Source organism: Maniola hyperantus, chromosome 4 (genome assembly GCF_902806685.2).
Source record: "Maniola hyperantus chromosome 4, iAphHyp1.2, whole genome shotgun sequence".
NCBI lineage: Eukaryota > Metazoa > Arthropoda > Insecta > Lepidoptera > Nymphalidae > Maniola > Maniola hyperantus.
The window spans coordinates 9,096,835-9,122,701 of NC_048539.1; the positions used below are offsets into that span (position 1 = coordinate 9,096,835).

Genomic DNA, 25,867 nt, shown 5'->3' on the forward strand with positions numbered 1-25,867 from the left:
AAACACTCTTTAAATTCTTTGAACTCTAGAATATGGCTTCCCAAGTTGTGCGGCGATTCAACTGGTAATAAAATAACTTTTTTGCCGTACATTTTGAAATGCAGCTGCTTGATCGAGGCTTTAGTCAATTTGGACGTAGCAGAGAAATACATCAGAACTATCTACGACATTGTATTATCTCAATCTTTCAAAAAAGTATTTTTAAAAGATTTAGGAAAGACTTTAGTATCTGTGTTTATACATTCAGTAATTTAAACTGATTTTTGGTTCTTTTTAGTAACTTTGACGGTAGTTTCACTATGTATTTAACTCAATAAAATTTTAATTCACTATTATAATTTTGTTTTACAATAAACACTAAATACCTATTCAAAATAAATATCTTCATGGCTGTGAAAAATATTTCATTTATAAACTCACTTGTCTAAAAATGTGTGGTTTATTTGTGTGGTTAGATTGTTTTTTTGTATTTTGCCTTCGATAAAATTGGGGCTAGTTTCACCCAATTTCGTAAATGATAATGTTGCTCCTAATTAGTTTCACTTGTTTAGCGGGAAAAACCGGCCACATGCGAGTCTGACTCGCGCAGGAGCATTCTGTACCATTATACTGTAAAAATGACCAAAAAATAACGTTTGTTATATGGGAGCCCCCTTAAATATTTATTTTATTTAGTTTTTTAGTATTTGTAGTTATAGCGGCAACATAAATACATCATCTGTGAAAATTTCAACTGTCTAACTCATAGTTCATAAGATACAGCTTGATGACAGACGGAGAGACAGACCGATTCCTGTTACTAAGACTCCGCTGTCCGTCTGACGGACGGACAGCGGAGTCTTAGTAACAGGGTTCCGTTTTACCCTTTGGGTACGGAACCCTTAAAAATGGTACTTGGTACTCATAAGTAAATAGAACCATAACAATAAAATAAAATAAATATCGATTAAATTTTAATATTAACAACAAAATATGAAATAACTTATATAATAAGACTTAATTATGTTTGAATACCTATAAAAATATAGTTAAGAGATCAGTAAAATGTGATATTAAAATTAAAATGTGAATTTAAGCTGATATCAGACGGTTCCCTATTTATTAATTTGTCTTTCACTTAGCATCTTTCAATCCAAGTGAAACTGTCTGAAGGCTGAACACAGAATGAATCAAAAGTGAAAAATGGATTCTTTTAAAACGATGTTGGATTTCGGCATATGCATCTTTCGCTCGCGCTGCAAATGAATATATAATATATAAATAAATAATCAACACGCGCAAATTCAACATAATATTTGAAGAGAATAAGAGCGGATGAACGTTCATTTCTTTGTCATCTAGTCTGTGTCGTGTCACTCGAGTGAGCATTCAGCCAGAGAGTTAAATATGGTAGGTCATTTGGAATTATTGCTCTTGTTATAATAAATTAAAAACTATTTAAAGCTAAAGAAGCATCTTTTAACAGTTGACTGTCCTGATTATTCTGAAACAAATAGAAAATAGTCTGATAAAATTTGAAGGGCTTCCTGGTGAAACGGTGCGAACGCTGGCTTCGCTAGTCAAAAGATTCAATAACCGGTTGCATGATTCAAAATTTAAAAATAAATTAATAATCTTTATCAGGCGATGCATATCACACGGGCACGTTGCACCATACAGATTTATCTGTTTTGGCGGATTATAGCGAATTAAGCTTGTTGTTCCTTATGTCTCACGGGCTTCCGCAAAGTAATGCCTGCACCTTTCCAAATTGTGTTCAATACTACCACTTTTATAAGTCGCATCGGCAAAATCCGTTTGCGCAGAAAAGCACAACCTAACGCCGACTAAAACCCAATGCACACAAATTAAATATATAGGGTGACCTTATTAGGTTGACGTCAAGATTTTAAACACAAGAACAACAGAGGCTCATGCTATCTCGCTCTTAATTCGCACGTAGGCAACAACCAATAGCGGACGGACGCGCACCAATATGCGCTACGATATTTTGGCGCCATTCAAAAATAAGATTTCTGCGCAGGTACATCGGCGTAACTTACAGACTGGTAGTAATAGCCGTGATCGTTTGCTTTTTTCATGCGCATGTGTGCGATTTGCGCATCCGCATTTGCGTGCGCCAATTTCCAATTTTAAGTAATTTTATTTCAGTCAAAGATAAGGACGCACGCGCAAAACTAATTTTATTAATTGCGCATGTGCAAATCGTGACAAAAAAGCAAACGAATACGGCTATAGTAATCAAGTTGAGCTGAGTGCCTCACCCGGCGGCATCGCTGCTGACGGAGGCGGGCGCGTCGACGAAGACGCGTGCGGCGTGCCGCTGCAACCAGAAGGTGAGCGCGGCTGCGGCGGCCGTGGCCAGCGCGCCCACGGCCGCCGCCAGCCGCGCACCCGCGCCGCTCGCGCGCACGAACACGCGCACCCATAGCGCTTGCCACACTGACTCCGTCCACGTTGAAAACTCGCCCGATGTCATATCGTAATCTGCACATTGTTAACGAGGAGTAAAGCAACAAGAGCAATAGTTGATGACGACCTCGCAACGGAAAGCGAAGCGTTGGAAGATTTCCCACAAGGTGGACAGACAACATCAAATGAGTCGCAGAGAGCCGCTGGATTCAGGCGGTGCATGACATGGTGTGGTTCTACAAGAGATCTATGTACAAACTATTACTATGTAAAGAGGCTACAATCACTCTCCATTTCTTGTTAAGTATATCAAAAACAGTACCTACAATAATACCCACTTTGAATAAAAAACTTGAATTTTGATTTTTTGTATATGCTTTTCTATATTATTCTGTAAAGTATTAAATACCTCCTCCTTTAATACGGTAATACAAGACCCATTTTTCGCTGACAGCTTTCATTAGACAGACTCAACATATTTAAAACACATCTTAATAATTCAACTCCTTTACATCAGTGTGAGAATGCTTACTATTTATTAGTTTTCTATTTTATTCTGGTATTGCTTGGAAATATATTTAACTAACTAGCTGATGCCCGCAACTTCGTCCGCGTGGATTTAGGTTATTTTAAATCCCGAGGAAACTCTTTGATTTTCCTGCATAAAAAGTAGCCTTTGTTAATTTCCATCCTTTCAACTATCTCTATGGCAAAAATCAAGTCGATTGGTTGCTAAGTTAGGGCGCGAAGGAAGGACAAACAAATAAACAAACACACTTTAGTAGTTACAATATTAAGTATAGATATAGAAATATTTTTCAGTCTAGAATCAAAGATAAGAAAACACAAACTTTTTTGCCGCCTTTCATTGGTTTTGGTGTTGGAACCCTGGGCCCCCCTTTGTATGGGGCATATACAAACGGAAAACCGGATGTGAATAAGAAGTTTCACTTTTAAATGATAGTTGGAATAACTATAGTGCGTACAGTGCGACAAGGCTCTCTTGGCACTTGAATGACATTGACAGGGGGGCCGCTGTTGGAGAACAAAGGCTTAGACTATTCAAAGAAGAACCAAGGGGACAATTGGCGGCAACGTTAGTTCCGATTTTCGCCACGCGCCAAGATAGCCCTGTCGCACTGCAGTTAAAAGTACTATCTTACTTGATTTAATGAACGCTGGGCTCACAGCTTGGCTGAAGTTCATTGTTGTTTCAACACACACGCCACTACGATTCCAACCCCTTAGCCAATAGTATGAGAATCCCTGAAAATATAATAATTGTTTAGTCAGTTGAATAGTCAGTGTTAGTTGAACTTGAAGTCCTGGAGGAACAGGAGGTCGGGGGTTCGATCCCGGGCACGCACCTCGGAGTTATGTGTGTTTTAAGAAATTAAATATCATTCGCTTTAACTGTGAAGGATAACATTGTGAGGAAACATATACCTGAGAGTTCTCCATAATGTTCTCAAATGTGTGGGAAGTCTGCCAATCCGCACTTTACCATTCTCATACTGAGAGACCTGTGTTCTGTAGTGAGCCAGATCCAGAGTATGTGTAGATTATGATGATGATGGAACTTGAAAGACGAGTCCAAATCAATACGGTTTCTTGTGGAATTGAATTGAATAAGGCTATCAAAATCTATGTTTTGTTAGAAAACATTACATTACATACAGCGGCAGCGGCCGCTCCACGAGTGGCTCTTTGCGGGGGCTACGGCGCTGCTCGTATAGTACAGCAGCCCACGCCGAACACTTACCGTGTCAGCGTTCTTGTCGCAAGCCGACCTGTTGACGTGCAGGTGGCTGCCGGTGAGCAGCGCGAGCAGATGCCCCGCGTACACGGCGGGCGGGCTGGCCCACGCCGCCACGCCCACGTACAGCGGCAGCGCGCGCTCCGCCAGCGGCTCTTCCGCGCTGCTCGCGTAGTCTGCCGCCAGCAGCAATCGACACGCTTGGCTCCGAAGGAAACAGTATAACATTTCGTCTACCTGTTAAAGCACAACACTCAATCAGAAAAAAAAGTCCATTTGGCATCGCGCCGATTAATTCAAGTCAAATGGATTGAAGCCAAAATCTACTCACGGCATTTAGTCATTACAAATGATTTCATTTATCTAAAGATGGGGTTTCCTACGGACGTACATACCTGACTGGATTTCGGATTTCGGCGTTATCTCTGTCACTCATACGTATGTGACGTTTCAGAGGCAACGCTCTAGGACACCGCTTTCTCTTCCTAAAGGTCGATGTACAATATTTACTAACGCGTGTAGCATAGGATACATTAAGGGACGTGAAGGATTCAGATTCTGAAGAACTATTACCATTGCCAATTTTACCACTATTACCAATTAATAATATATTGCCTTAAAATAAAATAAGACAAAGTGGTTAAAATAATTCAAATTTAAATAAAAAATTAAAGCTCTCTATTAAAATATAGATAATACTAGGTATACTAGGTATATTAGGAATACTAGGTATATTAAATATAAAATCAGCATTTTTTTTCCTCAGATTTGCGATCAGTCCGAGGATTTTTAGCAAATTAGTTGAAGGTCACCGTTTTGTAAAGAGTAAAAACTGCTCCTCTTTAGAAGCTAGCACTCATGTCTTTATTCTAAAACATATCAGTAAAATTGAAACGCAAAACTATCAATCAATACATAACTATCATACCAAATGTGCAGACGCCTTGACAGTGCCCGTGTAGGGCTTTCCAGCGAGCTGTTGGTACAGCGTGTGCGCGAGGGTGGTCGCTAGTATCATACCAAATGTGCAGACGCCTTGACAGTGCCCGTGTAGGGCTTTCCAGCGAGCTGTTGGTACAGCGTGTGCGCGAGGGTGGTCGCTAGTATCATACCAAATGTGCAGACGCCTTGACAGTGCCCGTGTAGGGCTTTCCAGCGAGCTGTTGGTACAGCGTGTGCGCGAGGGTGGTCGCTAGTATCATACCAAATGTGCAGACGCCTTGACAGTGCCCGTGTAGGGCTTTCCAGCGAGCTGTTGGTACAGCGTGTGCGCGAGGGCGGTCGCTAGTATCATACCAAATGTGCAGACGCCTTGACAGTGCCCGTGTAGGGCTTTCCAGCGAGCTGTTGGTACAGCGTGTGCGCGAGGGCGGTCGCTAGTATCATACCAAATGTGCAGACGCCTTGACAGTGCCCGTGTAGGGCTTTCCAGCGAGCTGTTGGTACAGCGTGTGCGCGAGGGTGGTCGCTAGTATCATACCAAATGTGCAGACGCCTTGACAGTGCCCGTGTAGGGCTTTCCAGCGAGCTGTTGGTACAGCGTGTGCGCGAGGGCGGTCGCTAGTATCATACCAAATGTGCAGACGCCTTGACAGTGCCCGTGTAGGGCTTTCCAGCGAGCTGTTGGTACAGCGTGTGCGCGAGGGTGGTCGCTAGTATCATACCAAATGTGCAGACGCCTTGACAGTGCCCGTGTAGGGCTTTCCAGCGAGCTGTTGGTACAGCGTGTGCGCGAGGGTGGTCGCTAGTATCATACCAAATGTGCAGACGCCTTGACAGTGCCCGTGTAGGGCTTTCCAGCGAGCTGCTGGTACAGCGTGTGCGCGAGGGTGGTCGCTAGTATCATACCAAATGTGCAGACGCCTTGACAGTGCCCGTGTAGGGCTTTCCAGCGAGCTGTTGGTACAGCGTGTGCGCGAGGGTGGTCGCTAGTATCATACCAAATGTGCAGATGCCTTGACAGTGCCCGTGTAGGGCTTTCCAGCAAGCTGTTGGTACAGCGTGTGCGCGAGGGTGGTCGCTAGTATCATACCAAATGTGCAGACGCCTTGACAGTGCCCGTGTAGGGCTTTCCAGCGAGCTGTTGGTACAGCGTGTGCGCGAGGGTGGTCGCTAGTATCATACCAAATGTGCAGACGCCTTGACAGTGCCCGTGTAGGGGTTTCCAGCGAGCTGTTGGTACAGCGTGTGCGCGAGGGTGGTCGCTAGTATCATACCAAATGTGCAGACGCCTTGACAGTGCCCGTGTAGGGCTTTCCAGCGAGCTGTTGGTACAGCGTGTGCGCGAGGGTGGTCGCTAGTATCATACCAAATGTGCAGACGCCTTGACAGTGCCCGTGTAGGGCTTTCCAGCAAGCTGTTGGTACAGCGTGTGCGCGAGGGTGGTCGCTAGTATCATACCAAATGTGCAGACGCCTTGACAGTGCCCGTGTAGGGCTTTCCAGCGAGCTGTTGGTACAGCGTGTGCGCGAGGGTGGTCGCTAGTATCATACCAAATGTGCAGACGCCTTGACAGTGCCCGTGTAGGGCTTTCCAGCGAGCTGTTGGTACAGCGTGTGCGCGAGGGCGGTCGCTAGTATCATACCAAATGTGCAGACGCCTTGACAGTGCCCGTGTAGGGCTTTCCAGCGAGCTGTTGGTACAGCGTGTGCGCGAGGGTGGTCGCTAGTATCATACCAAATGTGCAGACGCCTTGACAGTGCCCGTGTAGGGCTTTCCAGCGAGCTGTTGGTACAGCGTGTGCGCGAGGGCGGTCGCTAGTATCATACCAAATGTGCAGACGCCTTGACAGTGCCCGTGTAGGGCTTTCCAGCGAGCTGTTGGTACAGCGTGTGCGCGAGGGCGGTCGCTAGTCCCGCAATCTTGACCTGGGCCTCCGTCTCCTTCATGGTGCCATTAGCGAGCAGATCATCCGTTGGGATAACTGAAAATCGATAATATCAATAATAATGTCCTCCCGACCGAAATACCGAATTTTGGCGACGGCGGTCAACCTCCATGGAGATTAGCTAAGCGAGGGACATACTATAGTGCATAATTGTGTGCGCAAACACAGGTGCATTCTCTATTCCCTCACTCTCATAGCCTGATGGGACGGAAATCCAACACGACCGGAGAGAGATCAGGCGCAGGACCGACGGGTACCTGCTCTCACGAGGGTGAAACACCGCACTTCTAACTACGGGCTAGTAGGTATTGAAAATGTCTTAACAGAAAAATCCAATACCAAACAATTTTACACGAAAATCTATACTAATATTATAAATGCAAAAGTATGTCAGCCTGCTCTTTTAAGAGCTAAAGTGATCCTATAAGGGTTCCTTTTTTTCCTTTTGAGGTACAGAACTCTAAAAAAGAGAACAGTAGTTAGGCCAGGCTCCATACTAAAATATTCTAACCATTTTGCAATTAAAGTCTGGTAAAACACTCACAGGTTCCGTCTTTGCTGATGCTTATATTGTGGTACACATATCCAATGTTTTCGTAATCATCCAAAGCGGACTCGTAGAACTTGTTGTTGAAGGTTTCTTTGTGGTCCACCAACAGTATCTCGGGTAGCGCACCGCTTTCCGTCACATTCCTGAGGATTCGGCGGAACGAATGCAGAGACGACGGTGGGATGTTGGACGTAAACTCTGGACTGATTGTTATATTGTTCTGACTCGAGTAAGTTGACATTTCACCCAGAAATTCTATTATCTGAAATCAATTTCGAATTTCTGGTAAGAAAAATTGGAAGGCGTGATTTAAGTTCTGATATCGATATCAACAATCGTTTTCAAATATAGATTCAATCCTTTTTAGATTCAGAAAATATTGATTAATTTAGGTAAGCGTATAAACACAAGCGAAGCGAGCGCGAATACTTTTTTAGTTTTACAGAAACAATCATTAGAAGCCTCTTTGGGATTTTTCTGATGAGAATTTTTCTAAGTTTTGAGGCCTCTCTAGAATGGAGGCCCGGGGCGGACCGCCCCTACTACTCTTAATTCGTCAATGTCTCTATAGCTCACCTTTGAAGGTACAGCAGTTTGTGAACTGTACGGCGCTAAAGCGTAAAGAGGCCACGAGGCATTGTTCTTGAATAACTGCAATGAGCCTCCAAGTTGTCCGAGCTCGATGTGGAGGCTAATGTCGGAAGGGGCGAGCGGGGCGACCGGAGGCCAGGCCCCGCGACTCAGGTCGTATGCGATCCGTTGTGAACCGATATAATCGAACGCCTCGCCGTTGAATAACGTCCACAGTACATTTTGATCTGGAAATGCGATTGAATAAACTTAAAAACTGCGTTAAGTGCAAATCCAACCATACATAATCATGCTAATGACTACACAATCCATACTTATATTATAAATACGAAAGTGCATCTGTCTATCTGTCTGCCAGCCTTTCACGGCCCATCTGCTAAACCGATTTTGATGAAAAGTACAGATATAGCTTGCATCCCAAGGACAGACATTATGCTACTTGTCCTGGATAATCAAAAGAATCAAAATAAGAAGAGTCGCGGGCATCTTCTACTTGGATCCTAGAAACGGGACATACCAGAAAAACAAAGAGTTTCCACGGGATTTTTAAAAACCTAAATCCACTCGGACGAAGTCGCGGGCATCATCTAGTTTAAAATAATATATCAGTACAACAAACTGCCAAACGTTTAAATACGTTTAAATCTAAACATATAAAAGGATAAGCTGACTTGACTGACTGATATAACAACGCACAGGTCAAACTTTCTTTTTCTGGACGGATCAGCATGAAATTTAGCATGCAGATACAGATAGCTATTAAGACGTACACATCCGCTAAGAAAGGATTTTTGAAAATTCAACCTCTAAAGGGGTAAAATAGGAGTTTGAAATTTGTGTAGTCCACGCGGAAGAAGTCGCGGGCATAAGCAAGTCTTACCATATAATTTAGCATCAGTGACCGGAATCATTTTGGCGAGAGTAGCTGCCGTGACAATATTCGTCACCAGCCCCACCACCGAGCTTGCTGCACCGGGAGCTATGCCTAATTTTGAGTGACAATATTAATTTAAGTTGAGCACTGCGAATATTCAGGACTCGTAAATCAAGTACGTAAGTACATTATAATATATCACTGGATTTTTTTAGAAGTCAAGAAATCAAATCAAGCAGAAATCTAATGGCGTACTTACCATCAAAGAGGGATGCTGAGTCGATACGTGCCGTGACTAATGTGACAGGCTTTTTCGTCGCTTCAGTTTCCTAAAATCGGAATCAAATTGCAATGTAAAAAAGGTAATTTAACAAATGTTATATATATTTTTTTGTATGATTTTGGATTTGAATAATGTAATATTTATTGTATGATTTTGTTCAATAAAATAAAATAAAAAATAAAAAAATCTACGGAATTCTAATTCCTAAATCCACGTAGACGAAGTCGCGAGCATCATCTATTTGGTAAAGAGATAGCTTGTATCCTGGAGATGGGCAAAATCAAAGACTTCCAGGGTATTAATAAAAACTAAATCTATGGAACGTCTCAGAAAAAATCTAGTTTTAAATAAAGCGCCAATTTTATAAGTATGAACCTAGTTCAATAAAATAAAATAGGAATTATAAATCCCTAGTTAACAAACCTTTGCACGGGGAAACAGGGAGTAGTAGACGTTATAATCGCCAAGTGGATCACAAACTTTATTGGATGATAGAAATACAGAAGAAGCCGATCTGTTGGACAAAAATTTGCTTTATGCTTGACATACGAATTTTCTTAAGGTACGGCTCACGGTATTGGGATTCGGCAAATGCCGACTCAATATCGAACTATATTTGGGTTAAGGGCGGAACGATACGATTAAAAAAAGAGCAATTGCCAAGGTTCTTGCCAGCTCTTCTCATAGAATCTCCTTTTCGAACTGGTCGAAAATTTATTTCACTTCATTGACGGTGGCCACACAATTCGCGATATCACGAACCATGTGCCGAATCCCGATAGTGGAACCGAACCATTACAAAATGCCGACAATTTAATAAAACACCAACCTCCTTAAGCAAACCACGCTATTCACTGCAGCATACATGAACGAATTCAGCTGAAGGGAGCATAAAGCCCTTCCCCTTTGGTTATCCTTGTCTAAATTAAAACTGAAAAAAATATTCAAATTAATTCATTAGGTTTTAAAAGATCATGTTGGAATTTCTCAAAATAACTTTTAACTACAAACTAAGTCAATAACTTATTGTAATAAAGCTTACAAAAGCATAAATTATTGTAAAAGTTTCGACACCAAATAATTTTTTTATCTGTCTATCTAACACTTACAGTGCGACAAGGCTGTCTTGGCACTTGAATGACATTGACAGGGAGCGCTGTTGGAAACAAAGGCTTAGAATATTCAAACAAGAACAAAGGGGACACTTGACGAAAACGTTAGTTCCGATTTTCAACACGCGCCAAGATAGCCTTGTCGCACTATATCATTTAATGATAGCCACCAAGCTCATTTGACATTTATTTTTAACTAGATGATGCCCGCGACTTCGTCCGCGTGGATTTAGGATTTTCCAGGATAAAAAGTAGCCTGACATGTAAAAGCTAACTCTGTACCAAATTACATCAAAATCGGTTAAACTGTTGGGCCGTGAAAAGCTAGCAGACAGACAGACACACTTTCGCTTTTAAAAAGTAGTATGGATTCATTATAGGTTTCCTACGAAATTGTTTTATTGACTATCACTTAATGTAGAATGATCCTATGTTAACCTATGTTGATCTCAATGTAGACCAAAACAACAAACAAACAATACTGTCGCATTTTATAATACTAGCAGACAGACAGACAGACTTTCGCATTTATAATATTAGTATGGATTAGAAGTGAAATAAATGAATCTGACTATTCTTACCTATTATAACATTCTTCAATCTTTTTGATTTCATCAATCCGAGCCTTTGGTAAGAAAAATATAGGGTATGGAATATCTCTTCTTAAGAGGCCTGTGCCTCTCTCGTTCCAGACTATACCTCCAGCTTGTGATGAAGAACACTGACTATCTGGGTCTGCAGAGTATTCATTTGGACACCGAGATTCTTGAGTGAAAAAATCTGGACTGAAACCATTTTATCCATCACATATTTGGAACATGGCCTCCATTATAATTATTATTGGAAGTATACACATTTAAACTATAAATCTAGTGCCAAAATCTAGTGCCAAAATCAAGTGAGGTTATACAAAAACCATTGATATTTTCCAATATTGGAGATTTCTAAAAATTTGCTCTCAGTGTGTCTAACGAAACACTCTTTTAAATGGGAAGTGTTACATATGTATAAAATTGGAAGTATACACATACATTTGTATTTGAAAACAATAGTTACCTCATGGTTGCATTATCATACAGCAGGACGCCCGCTATATTGTCTGGTTCTTGTAGCAAAAGCTCAATAACATCATAATACAATGATGTACTAACAACAGCCATGTAGGGGCCTGCACTGCCATTTCGCACTAGCCATTGTGCATCCGAGATGTTGTATATCATTTGTACAACACCAACTTCCCCATTCAGTGAAGCTGAAATATGATATTTCTATTATTATAACTAATGATTTTAAACTTGATTTGTAGTTTAACATATTATATTTCAGGGTTGATATGATTTAAATCACTTGATTTTAATCACTGATTTTAATCAACTGATTTTTTAAAAAAATCATTGATTTAATCAATAAATTTTTACTGCAACCAAATCAGCCAAAAAGTCTCAGCCAAATTAGTCTTTCTTTTGAAGGGACTAAATTCTAAAAAATCAAAACTTTCTAACAGAAACATATTCTAAGTTATTAACACTTATTAGTAATAAGTAGTTATTGCGACAGCGGTGGAACCGAAATGGTATTATGTTCCTTTTTTATTCTTTTAAGTTTTGACTTCCCATGTTATTTTTTTATTAAATAATATAAACCAAAATACGTTGTTTTCTTTAAATAAATAACTGACTATTAAAAGTTCATAAAAAGACAAGAAAGTAAAAATATAAAAAAAATCTGATTTAAATCATATTAATCCGATTAAAATTTTCCGATTTTTTTAAAAAGATCATGATTTTTATCAACCCTGTTATATTTATACCTTTTTTCATTCCAATGCAAGTTAGCCCTTGACAACAATCTTACCTGGTGGTAATGATCAGTCTAAGATGGAAGCGAGCTAACCTGAAAGGGGTATGGCAGTTTGTGTTAAGCCCATGCCCCTTCGGATATCATAGATATTATAAGTATAGATAACGGGTACATTCCACAATTAATTAAATTGTTATTGTTGGTTAACAAGCTATTCGCAAACTATTTACAACTGAACGATGGGGCCGATTCTCTTGTACACAATCTCTAAACTAAACTAAATTAACAGGTCTAAATCTAGTGCTATCCTTTTCCGCAAGCAACATTATGAAAGGGATAGCAATAGATTTAGACGTAGCATTTTAGTTTAGTTTAGAGATTGTGTACAAAGGAATTAGCCCCAGTGATTGTATTTTATTAAAAAAATTGTTTCATTATATTAATTCATTTGATAATAATTCACATTCGCATACATGTTTATCAGCATCAGCTGTTAACATGCAATGGTATGCAATGAATAATTAATTGATTTTTTAGTAGTACAAGAAAAGACAATGACACATGTAGTACAAGAAGAACAAAGTGGAGAACGGACGGATTTGATCCAGTGCGTACAAAAACTAAATAGATTCAACTCGAAATTTAACAAAATTGACAGGTCTAATTAGTCTAGTATTATCTTTTTCCGCAAGGAAAAAGTTAACACTGGGACCGATTCTCTTGTACACAATCCATAACTAAATTAAATTAACAGGACTAAATCTAGTGCTATCCTTTTCCGTTAGCAACATTATGACAGGGATAGCAATAGATTTAGACGTGTCATTTTAGTTTAGTTTAGAGATTGTGTACAAGAGAATGGGCCCCAATAGACCCGTAATTTTAGTTTAATTTAGAGATTGTGAAGAACAGAATTACCACTGAGTAGTTATAATATGATAAATCATCAATCAAAGTATTTCTTATCTTGAACCAAGAGAAAAAAGTTCTTATTATGGACGGAATAAAGCTTTTTTGTTCACTATTTTAACTTTTATACATATTATATTTGCCCATTCTCTTTTTTGCAGCCTGTAACAAGTTCTTAAAAATTAGATGTACCTATATAACGCGTAAAATTTAAATGACACTGGGTCATACTAAATTTGACATCTTCATAAAACACAAGTTTTGTTTGAACTCATCTGTACTGTAGGTACTTATAAGATATACTATACTTCAATGATTTTTGCTACTATCTTGTGATAAGTGATCACCTACAGGTCTTCAAGGTAAAATTATATGAAAAGTATTTCTCACATGAGCATCCTGCTTGATGAGTTCCATTCAGCCTGCGAAAGCACGCTGCTCCACCCTCAATTGATGAGTAAATTTGTTCCCGCAGTCTTTCACATCTTATTACTGAAATAGGTAAATATTTAAAAAAAAGTACCTATTGAATTTAGTAATAACATCGATGAGTAATAAATACACTTTAATATTATTATTATTAGAACCTCACCTTTAAATGCGATTGTCATAAAAAAATACAAAAAAATAAGATTTAAGATATTTTTAGACGCCATTCTTTGATGTTCCAAAATTTATCAATAATATAATAATAAGTAAACTGGTAAAAAGAACAGACCAATAAAGTACTCTGTGAATTTACGTATATATAATGTACTCTGTGTTTACAACCACAAACACAGATCAGTAATCCGCACCGACCAGAAATAAAAGATAAAAGGGTAATCCGGACACCCCGGACAGAGATATTTTGAAGTCCTTGTTCTGAAATCCGGAGAACCACAAAGGCTTGGTTCGTAGATAGAGTAATAAAGGTAGATGCAGGTACGTTTGCTTTCTCATTCGCAATAAAAAGAGAGCACAGATAAAGTTACTAATGTGATAAACAGAGACGCAGCTAACCTATTTTTTGTCCCTTATCGTGTTACTGGTTTTTTTCAAGAATACAATACAAGAAGTTGCAAAACAAACTTTGAGAATTCGTGGCGTAATTGTATTTCTCATGAGTTATTTACTTGTTTTCACATAAAAACGTTTAATACAAATATTGTTGATCGGTTAATACAAATATTAACTACTAAACAATGGTAATAATTGTCGTGTTGTTCATCGTTACGTCGTGCTATCGCTATCTCATACGCGGTTACACAGTACTTAAATCTACCTATTATTATATCTACGGATTGGATGAATGATTCACAAAGGTCTTTTGCACTCGTAGATAGAGTAATAAAGCTAGATTGAATTGGAATGCCTTTTCTACAAAGATCTGTAGAAAAGGCATTCCGAGCCAGTAGTAGATGCATTTGGCGATTCAAAAGTACTTGTAAAAGTTTAATTTTATTAAATATTATAAGTATTGATAAATATTTTTATTTATTTATTATTTTATGTGTTTATCTGCACGAATAGTAATTACCTAATTAATATAAATGGCATTTAGCTGTGTATTTATTAAAATTCAATCAAAAAGTTACAATTTCCATTAATTATCTGAACCACAACGATACGTCCGTTCAGAGCCAACTCTAGATGCAACTGGCAAACCGGAGGGAACAACCGTACGTGTATTTCGTCTCGTACGTGAAGTATGCAGACCGCGCCTTCAGGGAAGCGAATCGGCAATAAAACCTGATTAGCCTGACGGCAGCTTACCGCCCTGATGAGCGATCAGGTTACCGGACCGGACGTGTATAGTACATTCAAACAAATGTATGGCTCTAATGACTTCAGGTAGTCTGACCGGACCGGACCGGATGAAAAACCCTGACGTATATCGACGGCCTTACTATTATAAGTACCCTTGTCTATAGCCCATACCAGGAAGTGGTAGATATTGCCAACATACGATGACAAATTTAAAATAAAACTTGTGTTGTGTCTTGTTGTGTGGAAAATGTCCGCCATTTGTAACAGGCACAGCTGTATTTCATTTTTATAGCATCGTGGCTGCTGTTCGTAATTAATTACTGTCAAGACGATTGTTTTCAAAAAAGTAGAAACACCAATAAAATAACTCGCATTATGGTTGAAAAAGCTGAAGTGAAGGTATGTAATTCGTTAAATCATGAAAATAAAAATTCAATAAACCTTCCATTGTTTCAACCTTGTCGGTTGGTCGATATTTTTTTGTACATGTTGTCCTAACGTATTAGAAATTGAATTGTATGACACTGATATGTATTTAAACCTCTCGTTATCATATAGGTAGTATGTCGCCTGAATATAATTTTGTCAATTTGTCTGAAATTACATTTCAAGAATAGGTTTTGCCCCAACATAATGTTTGCAGTAAATACCACAAAAACACCTTTTAAATTTCAATAATTAGTTGCTTGCTACTATAACAATAATTCTATTTGTAAAACGTGAGCAAATTTTTGTTTAATAGAGGGTAGATTAACATACGTTCAAAAAGTATGCTTGGAAATCCACCTGGATTGGATGTAACACCTTGTCCCAACCTTAGAGGAAGGAACTGCAATGCACTTATTCTTTGTATGGGTAATAGAACATAAAACTAGTCATAATATGACCTCGTTTCATCTATAATACATTTGCCTGGTGATGATCTTGGCTAATAAATATTTATCTTGACCAATTCTTGTATTTATACCGCAACTTTTATCAGGTCTCTTTTGTGGCACTCGCACTCACATATCTTTTTGAAATAATTCAAGGATTGTAAGCCATAATTTGACAAAACCTACAAAAAAAATTAAATAGTGTCAGAGATTAAGTTGTGTGCAAGCTACATAGTTTTTAGCACTATGGTTCACCAACACGTCCAGCAAGTCACCTTTTAATAGGTGCTTGGTTTGGTGTGCTAGTGCTAATACTAGTGCAAGTGGATGTTGCTTTTCACCGGCCATCTGTTTAACCAATTTTGATGAAATTTGGTGCACAGATTTGCATCCCAGAGATTGACATTGAAAGTAGTCACGTTTGGACATAGAAATTCAAGGAGTTTCCACAGGATTAAAAATTCTGAATCCACGCAGACAAAGTCGCAGGTATCATCTAGTTTTACAATAAAACTAACAATATTATAAACTGGCTGATGCACGCGACTTGATTTACGTGGATATAGATATTTTTAATCTTGTGGAAACTAATTGATTTTCCGGGATAAAAAGTAGCCTGTCTTATCACAGGGCATAATCTATCTCCATATTTTTCAAGTTTTTGCGTTTTCACAAACATGCACACACACACACACACACATTTGGCCGCATACTGTACTGTACTATGATATTATGTACTGCCTTGAATATTTTTTTTTTTTTAATTAATTTTTAAATAAAAGTATTTATTTCAGCCTGAATCCCTGCTGAACCTTGACGATTTACTACAATGTCCCGTTTGCTACGAGATACCAACGGGCCAGATTTTTCAATGCAACGAGGGCCACCACGTGTGTGGGCGTTGCAAGATGCGCCTGGACGTGTGCCCTGTCTGTCGCGCACTCTTCTTTGGCACGCGGAACTATGCCATGGAAGAGTTAATATCCAATTTTAGAAAAATGCGCAGTCTTGTAAGTTTTACCCGGGTCAAATTTGTAACGATGTAAAACCTTGACCATATACAAATTCTTTTAACTACAAGTCCAAAGTACGCTTCGAAAATGGTCACAATTATGATTGATTAAATAACACAGCAAATAAACTAAATAGCACTACTATTTTACGTAAAATTTCTACACAATAAGAAAAAGTAGACAATAAGAAGAAGTAGATAGTATTTATTTATTTCTGAACTGAAATTATTATGTATTTGAAAATTTTCAGAAACTAGGCAGTAAAGCTTCTGGTTCAGGCTCGTCAGAAAGCAGCACACCTGCTAAAGAAACTACCTCGGTGGAACATGAAAATGACGCCAATGATGATGCCGATGAAAACGATGAAGAAGAAAGCAATACTAATGTTGTAGAAGTGAGCAGAAACAAAATATACATTTTATACTTATTATTTGTACTTTTATAGTTTATACTTAGTAAATCCGAAAATTTTGAGAACACACCAGCCATATTTGCTATTATATGTGTCAATTTTTGTCAAAATAATGTTTCACCCTTAAATTAAGTATTAAAATCGTACTTTTGACTTGAAAGTTGACTAATGTTAATCTGATTAGTGATTAACGATTTAAAATAATCGATAAAAAATTAATCTACACACTGCAGTTGACACACAGCTTATATGGCAAGTGAGCACTCAAAATGTATGCACTATAATCAATATTTACAAAAGTACTGGGACAAACTTCTATGATCTGATTGATTCTGATTGACTTGCAGAGACCGCCTGGGCCGCCGCAACCATGCAGTGGCCTATTCCGATGTCTTTGTTGTAAGACTGGCAATTCAGCCAAATTACCATCTGCCCGTTTACTCAACCATCTTCGTTATTTTCATGCTCCAGATTTACTTGAGGTAAGATGACCGGTTCTTTGTTTATTAGTATTTATTTATTTCCAACAACAAAAGAAACAATATTGGTTTCTTTGTGCTCGTAAGTGCTTGCACTGCACATTCCTCTATTTGTTATTGTTAACCCCTGAATTTTAGGATTACCCAAGATTGAGATTGCTATAAAAATGCTTATGTATTTTATTTAAGTAACTTTAGTTATTAGTTCTAGCCATATCTATCATTATTTTAAGTTTCCCAGCACTTTCAGAAATCAATAAAATGTATGAAAATGAGAAATCATCGAACCTGTATACCTTGGCTCAGAGCAATCCTACAACTTTGGTGCCATATTAACTATTGCTCCAAATGACTAGTTCTAACAATACATACCAATTTTTTTGTTGGCCGGCACTTTCAGAAAAGGCCCAAATATAATGATCTCCCTTGGCATGCAGATAGCTATTATGGCGTAGGCATCCACTAAGAAAGGATTTTTGAAAATTCAACCCCTAAGTGAGTGAATTAGGGTTTTGAAATTTGTGTAGTTCACCCGGACGAAGTCGCGAGCCTAAGCTAGTTTAAACATATACCAATATTCATAACAACTTTATTTTTAGGGTCGTTCTGAAAATGGAGAGTACTTACAAGCTTGGCAGTTCTCAACTGTGCCTGGCAAACTTGTGACTGCAGTCAGAATATCTGATATGGGGATATTCTTTCTGACAATAGAAATAAATTGTAAGTTTTTAAAATTCATATAGTTTTACACTATACTTCTAACAGAAACAGACAGGTACATCAAAATAAAAAAATATTGATCAAATCACTAGTGCAACACCAAATCAATGATAACAGATAGATGCATCCCTCGGTACAAGAACTTTATACATGTTGAACAAACATTCCTATATTTGAATTACAAGGAATAATAATCTGTCATCAAGGATATAATGAGAAAAAATTACACTGCTAAACAAAATGTAAAGAGTGACTGTGGATTTTATATTATTTGAAATTTACCCACTGCTGCTAGGTGTTATAATTCTTCTTCTCAATCGTTCACTCTTGACAGAGTGGCTATAAGTTTTTCACTTCTGCTCGTGTGATGTCCCTCCAGCAACTTCTGTTGGTGGCATTATGTGTACACACAGACTCAGCAACAAACACGCTTGTTGCTAAGCGTATTAAATCCGTCCACCTAGTTGGGGTACGCCCACGTGGACGTGTACCCGCCACTCGATCTTGTACCACGAGGTGTTCGATGGTACCACTCTTCCTCATAATGTACCCTAAGAAGTTAGGAATTCGCAATTGTACTAGTGACGAAAACCTTTGATTTATTTTCAGTTCTTATATCAGGTGTTACAGCTAAATAAAAAACACCTCTAAAACCATCTTCGAATTATTGCCTTTCTAATGAAACCTGTCTATGGCACATATTGGATGGTTTCAAAGTCATAATGGACACAGATTTTATATGTAAGATTAAATGAGCATATACATATTTTTTCCAGCTGACTTGGTGTGTGCATGGCTGTCTATGGCCGCATCGCCGTGGGTAGCTCACGAGTTCAGTTATACAATTACCATATGTGGTAATGACCGTGAAGCTATTTTTTCTGACTGTGTAAGTGTATTTTGTAATCTTAAAAAATGTATGTCAAAAATATCAGTTTTAAGTACCTATTATTCAGATGAACCTATTTCGTCAAGGAAATCTCAAAAAAAGAAATTTACAACCACTTTGGCAGTTGCTTTTCATTGATGGCTCCCCTGCAGAATTAGAATACAATCAATTTTTATTCGAGTAAACTTTTACAAGTTTAAACTTTTAAACAGTTACAATGTTCAATTTACAATAATACTGTGCCATATTGAATAAGTAATTGCAGCCCCGCGCTTTGCTGGAGCCAGTCAAGCATCTGACACACTTTCACGGTTCATGGTACATTTTTAGGGTTCCGTACCCTAAAAGGAAAAAGTAATCCTATAAGGGTTCCGCCCTTATAGGATTACTTTGTTGTCGTCCGTCTGTCGGTCTATCAAGAAACCTATAGGATACTTCTCGTTCACCTAGAAGCATGAAATTTGGTAGATAGGTAGGTCTTATAGCACACGTAAGCGGAAAAATTCGAAAACCGTGAATTTGTGGTTACATGAGAAAAAAATATTAAAATGTGTTTATGAACAAATCAGTATTTTCAACTTTCAAAGAAAGATTTCACGATACCAAGTGAGGTATTATATGAAAGAGCTTTACTTGTATATTCTAAAACAGTTTTTTTTATGCATTATAGCTTTTAGGGTTCCGTAGTTAAGAAACCCTTATAGTTTCGCCATGACCGTCCGTCTATCTGTCCGTCCGTCCGTCCTCGGTTAATCTCAGAGCTTGAAATCTGTAATTTGGCATGGGTATAAATATTAATCACGCCGACAAAGTGGTGAAATAAAGTTTTGATAAGTATTTTTCTTAGGGTAGCATGTAAAGTGGGGATGAATTTATTTTTCTCGTCTACCTCATAGTGTGGGGTATCGTTGAATAGGTATTTTAAAAATACTGTGAGTGTGGGAGCATCATTTTTTTGATGACTAGATCCGTTTGTAAAATATGATGTTTTAAAGTGTTAATTTTTATTAGAGTCAAGTGTCCCCCCCCCCCCCCCCCCTATCAGCCAATTGGTAGTATATAGGAACGTGAAAAAATTCACAGCAATAGTATGTATAATCAATTTTAAAGGAAAACTATCATGGCTAAGTAGGGTTCACAGGTTAAGGAGTTATATCTGTTTATAGAGGATTGTGACTACGGAACCCTACACTGCGCGTGGCCCGCCACGCACTTGGCTGGTTTTTATTGATTTATTGTGCGTTGAAAAAATACGATTGTACTAGTACGGAACAATCGGTGTGCGAGTCTGACACGCACATGGCCGATTTTTTTGTTTATTTCTGTCTGTTAGTTATTAGAACGTTTCATTCAGCATTCTTCACTTGAAATAAAAATTTGAACACAAAATGAATCAACTCAATCACTCGAAAAAACATTCACTTGAATGAACTGTTTGATATCACCTATACAAATATAAATAGTTGTTATACTTGTTACAATTTTTACATTGTATACTTCATTACAATAGTTTGGATAACTGTGATAGGGAACATAAATTTATACAGTAATATGGATTTATGTTCATGGAGGGATGTGTGGCTTAGTTGTAACAATATATGTAAATTGATTGTAATTGTTAGCAATGTTGACCAAGGTCGGTATTTGGATGAGTGATCTACTTCGGAGGTGCAAATTTGGCCTTTTTGTTTTCCTAAACACGTTAAACAGTCGGCCTCTGTTTATCACTATCATCTGACAATAACTGTTAAAACCAGAGTTGATGTCTCGTTCTCTTAGTTGTATGTTGAAAGATCTGGTGAATTTACCACATTGTTATCCTTAGTCCTAAGAAAAATGCCATTATATGATTAATGGAAATGCTTACGACCCTCGGGTTCGATACGTCCCAGAGACTGAAGGATTAGTGCTTTTGAAATAACGTAATAATTGTTTCCATTACATGAACAGGTTTGGTCCGTCAGATCCTGTGAAGGAGCGTTGAAGAAGCGTGGCCACTGTCTAGTCGTGAAGGAGCAGGACGCGCAAGCGCTCACGGCGCCCTCGGCCATCAGCGGCAAGCTGTCCGTGCGCCGCACGCCGTCCGACCAGCTCACAGCTCAGTCGCAGCCGCGCGCCGTGCTGCGCATCGCTAACAGAGTCAACCAGGACAACCGCGACCTGGTGGACATGGAGCCCTTCCTCCAGGAGCTACAGGACGACGTGGCGAGATTGTCCCAAGCGTTTGCCACCCTGGGCCGCGAGGCGAACGCTCTGGTGCACTCTGAGGCTCGAATGCTAGCCCGAATTGAAAATTTCGAACATACTCCGGACACTTCCTCGGGGGTCAACGCTCGCGCCTCGGATTCAGATCCGGAACCGACTGCGGAGCGGCCTGATTCGCGGCAGGATCGCCAAGGCTTGTCTCGAAACGCACGTAGACGTTTGAGGCAGAGGATGCGCGCAGCACTGGACGGGCCGATACCACCAGTACCTCCTACCCCAACCAATCAGATTCAAGCTCAACCCGCTACAACTCAGCCTAGACAGAATGCCCCTGTCACTCAGCCGAGACAGAACGACCCCATAAACCAGCAGAGATTGAATACCCCAGTAACTCAGCTGAGACAGAATGCCCCCGTAACTCAACCGAGACAGAATGCACCTGTTACTCAGCCAAGGCAGAATATTCCTGTAACTCAGCCGAGACAGAATGCACCTGTTACTCAGCCAAGGCAGAATACTCCTGTAACTCAGCCGAGACAGAATGCTTCCGTAACCCAGCCGAGACAAAACACTCCTAGTACTCCAATGAGTTCTAACGTTAATCAGACAAGACGTGATGCCCCGGATACTCAACCAAGAGAGAATGGGTTAAACGTATTCTGTGGCCATGCAGTTGTCATCGAGTCGCCCGCGCCGGCAGCCCCTCCGGTAGCGGCATCCTCTTCTGGCGCGTCGCAGTCGCAAGCGCAATCTGGAAACCATAATAAGAAAAAGCGCCGCCACCGCAGATAAGCACACCCTATTTTTTATTACTTGAGAATAAGAATGTTAATGAGCGATATGTAATGTTATGTCAATGTGGTTAACCTCACGACGAATCCTCTGGGAGTTTCCTCATGTGCACGAGAACTGCTCTTTTTCAGTTGTAAATATTTTAAGTCCTGACACCGCAATCTTTACAAGTGCTGTGATAAAAAGTTGCATGCGGATGTCATGCTCTATACATAAGATACTGATAATAAATAATTAATTTTCATTATTTGAAGTGACCCCAGAGTGAGAATTTTGTTGTTTGAAAAGATGCATAATGAATTCATAAATATTTTCATGTAGGTATGATTGAAAATTTTCGAGCATTTTTGTATATGTGATTTAATAAAATAATGCATACATTTTGAGAACGCACTCGCCATATTGCTGTGTCAATTGGCATGTCAAAAGTACAGTTTACCCTTAGATTAAGGAGTAAAATCTTAGGCCTAATTCAATTCAATTTGGTTTTATATACGGGCGCAGTTTACTTCGCCAAAGCCGTATGGAATTGTCGGGACACGTTAGACTTAGATTATGTACTTTGGCATGACAGTTGACACTTGACACAGAGCAAATAATTATGGCAAGTGCGTTCTCAAAATGTATGCACTATAGTTAATTTAAATGTGAGGCATCAACGTTATTAGGTATATAGTAAGATACTTTAGCTAGTGAGATAATAATTGGTAACTTTATGAATTTGCTTGTTTTTTGGTCATTTTCAGCCAAGATTCTGATTACAGTTATTAATGTATACTATGTTTAACGTGTTAATCAATTTGATAACAAAATAATATTAAAAATAACGTAAGAACATTTTGTTTATTTCCGAGTCTTTACCTGGCACCCTCATCACTATTCATTCATCTCTTTAAAACAAAATACGTATCAATAGAAACATAAGCCGTGTTCACTTGATATGCTTTTTAGTACAAAACTCTGTCTTTGTAATTTTGTGGGTAAGTCCCATCTGTTCCATAGAACTACATCTTAGCAGTGATTTCACCTCAAACTTGCTTTTCTTTGAAGTTATAAAAAACTTTTGTTTTTCGTGGCGGAATCTCATCAGGATCATTCTTAGAGTCCCGTTGGCACCCTAATTCAAACCCTAAAAATGATCCTGATGCCATTCTGCCACGAAAAAGGAAAATTTTGTTTACTTTATTCTATTGAACAATTAAAGAAAGTAAAATCTTTAATGTTCTATGGAATTAGGATAGATTGTCTCATTTTGTCCAATCACGTCAAGTTCTATAGAACAAATGGAACTTAGCCAATTTTGTACAAATAGGCATGAACGATTCCATTACTATTATGATCTTGTCCTAAAGGGAAGAATTAGCTACGAATCGTTTCGCGCGAATCCATATGCGAGTTGTCGAGGTACCAAGTGTATACGCGCGAAATGATTCGCGGCGAATCTGCCCCTTCCAGACAAGGTACGGATCGTCACACTGGAATACGAGTTCGTTTGTTCGTTCCTTCGCGCCTTTTCGTACGTGTTTGTACGATTTGAATTCCGTACGAAAACCCATGCAAAGTGAGCAACGGCCAAGCAAGCGGCAAGTACCTAAGCTAGGTTTACGCAGATGAGGGCGCCTTCGGCCGCGTACGAAACCAGTGTTTCGTAACCAGTTACGTACAAAGTGCCGCAAATTGCTAATGCGCGTGGCCGCCTTTTTAGTAACTTCAGCACTAGATTGAAGTTTCGAGCTGATGGTATATTTTTACTTAAATACACGTCAAAGTGACGTCATTTAGATGTTAATGAGACATTGTTCCAGCGCAATAGCAATTTGCGGGACGAAGATATGTAGACTTCTTTGTACGATACCAAAAAAATAATCTTTTTTATTCGAATAAACTTTTACAAGTATGTACTTTCGAATAGTCTGATGCATCTACCACTGGTTCGGAATGCCTTTCCTACCGAGAAGAACCAGCAAGAAACTCTGCTAATAATTCGTGCTAATGGACAGATTACACCTACCGAGTAGTGAAGCGAGATAGTAAAATGTCACTCGGCCGAGACAGTGCTGTGGCTGAGAAATTGCGGAGAAATTGGACTCGTTAAGTGTTTATACCAACCGAGTACTCGGCCGTGGACACTGACTCGCCACTGTACTCGGTAGGTGTAATCTGCCCATAAGTAACCAGTGTGGCTAATTCCGTTATACACAATATCTAAACTAAACTAAAATACCATGTCTAAATCTATTGCTATCCCTTTCATCGTGATGCTTGCGGAAAATAGCACTAGATTTAGACCTGTTAATTTAGTTTAGTTTAGAGATTGTGTGTAAGAGAATCGGCCCCTTATCGTACAAAGAATATTTTTTCTCACTACCTATGTAACCAGTCAAATTATAATGTACTAACGTACATGCGAATTACAATCCATTTTTCTATTCATCTAATATTATTCATGCCTCCCTATAAAAACATTCTCTTACATATTAGGTACAATATAAAATAAGAATTCTCAATACTAAATGACATTACTATTTATTTTTAGCATTTAAACGGCAAACCCTTCTCGTGCGAGGAGGCAAGGCATAATCCTGCGGCAAAAAAGCGTCTTTTGACGTCGCTCGTTTCGGCTGATCCCGTACATTACATTACACACACACTACACACTGCAAGTTAATGACGGGCAGCGCCATCTACATGTGATTTTGTAAACGAATTTTTTCGTGAATATATTTTAATTTTTTTGGTGATTCCCACTAATTCACGGTTTTCGGATTTTCCCCTTTATTTGTGCTATACATGCTATAAAATGCACCTACTCGCCAAATTTTTCTGATTCTAGGTCTACGGAAAGTACCCTAAGTATAGGTTTTGATTCCTTTTTCTTGACAGACAGGACAGACAGACCTATGCGAACCAAGTGCGAACCGATATAGTAGGTATGTATTCAGAGACATCTATGAAAATTTTATGGAAGTGGAACACTTGCTGAAAAGTTCCACATCTCTGCGCGCGATAGTGCGAACGCCGCCCGCAGCGCGGAGAACAAACGAACACAGAACAAGTCCCCTAATCTACTCGTGTGCCCCTACTAGGGCCATAAGCCAAGATTGGCAGGCCTAAGGCCTCGTTTACGGAGACGCGGGGCGTCGCGCGTGGCGTCTCGCGGCGCGTCGTACGTTTTTTTACTGTTTACGGTGAGGCGGCGCGTTAAGCGGCACTGATCATCGCACGCGTAATCACAAACATATAGGCTAGTTGACACTTTTTTTAAGTAGGTCTTAAACGGTTAATATTTGTCCTATTATATCAAAAAAATTAACACTATATTTTTTTGCGCCCTAAAAACCGTAAAACTTTAATTTAAAAATATATTTTTCTTAGACAGGTGAAAACACTGTCGGCCATGTTTGGCCGATAGATTATCTGTGCTCTGACGTCATGCATTTGTAAACAACAGCATAACCTCCCTAAGTTTAATAAACATGACTTCTATACTAGTTTACATGAAAAATATAGTATTTATCGTTATTGTATCATCCGAGAATGTAAAAACGCATCGATAAAG

The 25,867-nt window shown here is 39.1% G+C and overlaps 2 protein-coding genes across 3 annotated transcripts; one reads left to right on the top strand and one right to left on the bottom strand.

Annotated features, from left to right (window-relative positions):
- Positions 1-940: 940 nt before the first annotated feature.
- On the bottom strand, positions 941-13,924 carry Nct (Nicastrin). 2 transcript variants are annotated; one of them, XM_069498343.1, is made up of 15 exons: positions 13,767-13,924; positions 13,565-13,666; positions 11,522-11,717; positions 11,047-11,250; positions 10,183-10,284; positions 9,777-9,867; positions 9,330-9,399; positions 9,077-9,181; positions 8,182-8,423; positions 7,600-7,867; positions 6,937-7,091; positions 4,175-4,405; positions 3,576-3,678; positions 2,265-2,487; positions 941-1,483 (listed from the first exon to the last, which is right to left on the bottom strand). In XM_069498343.1, the coding sequence occupies exons 1-15, from the start codon at positions 13,828-13,830 to the stop codon at positions 1,459-1,461; spliced, it is 2,181 nt and encodes a 726-aa protein (XP_069354444.1). In that variant the 5' UTR covers positions 13,831-13,924; the 3' UTR covers positions 941-1,458. The 2 variants fall into 2 exon arrangements, with proteins under 2 accessions (XP_069354444.1, XP_069354445.1); XM_069498344.1 differs by lacking the exon at positions 9,077-9,181.
- Positions 13,925-15,142: 1,218 nt separating this feature from the next.
- Positions 15,143-23,143, top strand: LOC117996930 (uncharacterized). The gene is made up of 7 exons (XM_034985073.2): positions 15,143-15,322; positions 16,593-16,808; positions 17,062-17,205; positions 17,571-17,705; positions 18,302-18,422; positions 19,199-19,311; positions 21,262-23,143. Exons 1-7 carry the CDS (start codon positions 15,299-15,301, stop codon positions 22,306-22,308), a joined length of 1,800 nt encoding a protein of 599 aa, XP_034840964.1. The 5' UTR covers positions 15,143-15,298; the 3' UTR covers positions 22,309-23,143.
- Positions 23,144-25,867: the final 2,724 nt, after the last annotated feature.

What these genes read in the sequence shown, in the direction of transcription:
- Nct (XM_069498343.1), bottom strand. Translation starts at nt 13,830, where the DNA reads ATGGCGTCTAAAAATATCTTAAATCTTATTTTTTTGTATTTTTTTATG. An exon ending in AGCGTGGTTTGCTTAAGGAG is followed by an intron (nt 9,868 to 10,182) that starts GTTGGTGTTTTA and finishes TTTGTCCAACAG; the next exon opens with ATCGGCTTCTTCTGTATTTC. An exon ending in CATCAGCAAAGACGGAACCT is followed by an intron (nt 7,092 to 7,599) that starts GTGAGTGTTTTA and finishes ATCGATTTTCAG; the next exon opens with TTATCCCAACGGATGATCTG.
- LOC117996930 (XM_034985073.2), top strand. Translation starts at nt 15,299, where the DNA reads ATGGTTGAAAAAGCTGAAGTGAAG. An exon ending in ATGCTCCAGATTTACTTGAG is followed by an intron (nt 17,706 to 18,301) that starts GTAAGATGACCG and finishes CTTTATTTTTAG; the next exon opens with GGTCGTTCTGAAAATGGAGA. An exon ending in AAGCTATTTTTTCTGACTGT is followed by an intron (nt 19,312 to 21,261) that starts GTAAGTGTATTT and finishes TTACATGAACAG; the next exon opens with GTTTGGTCCGTCAGATCCTG.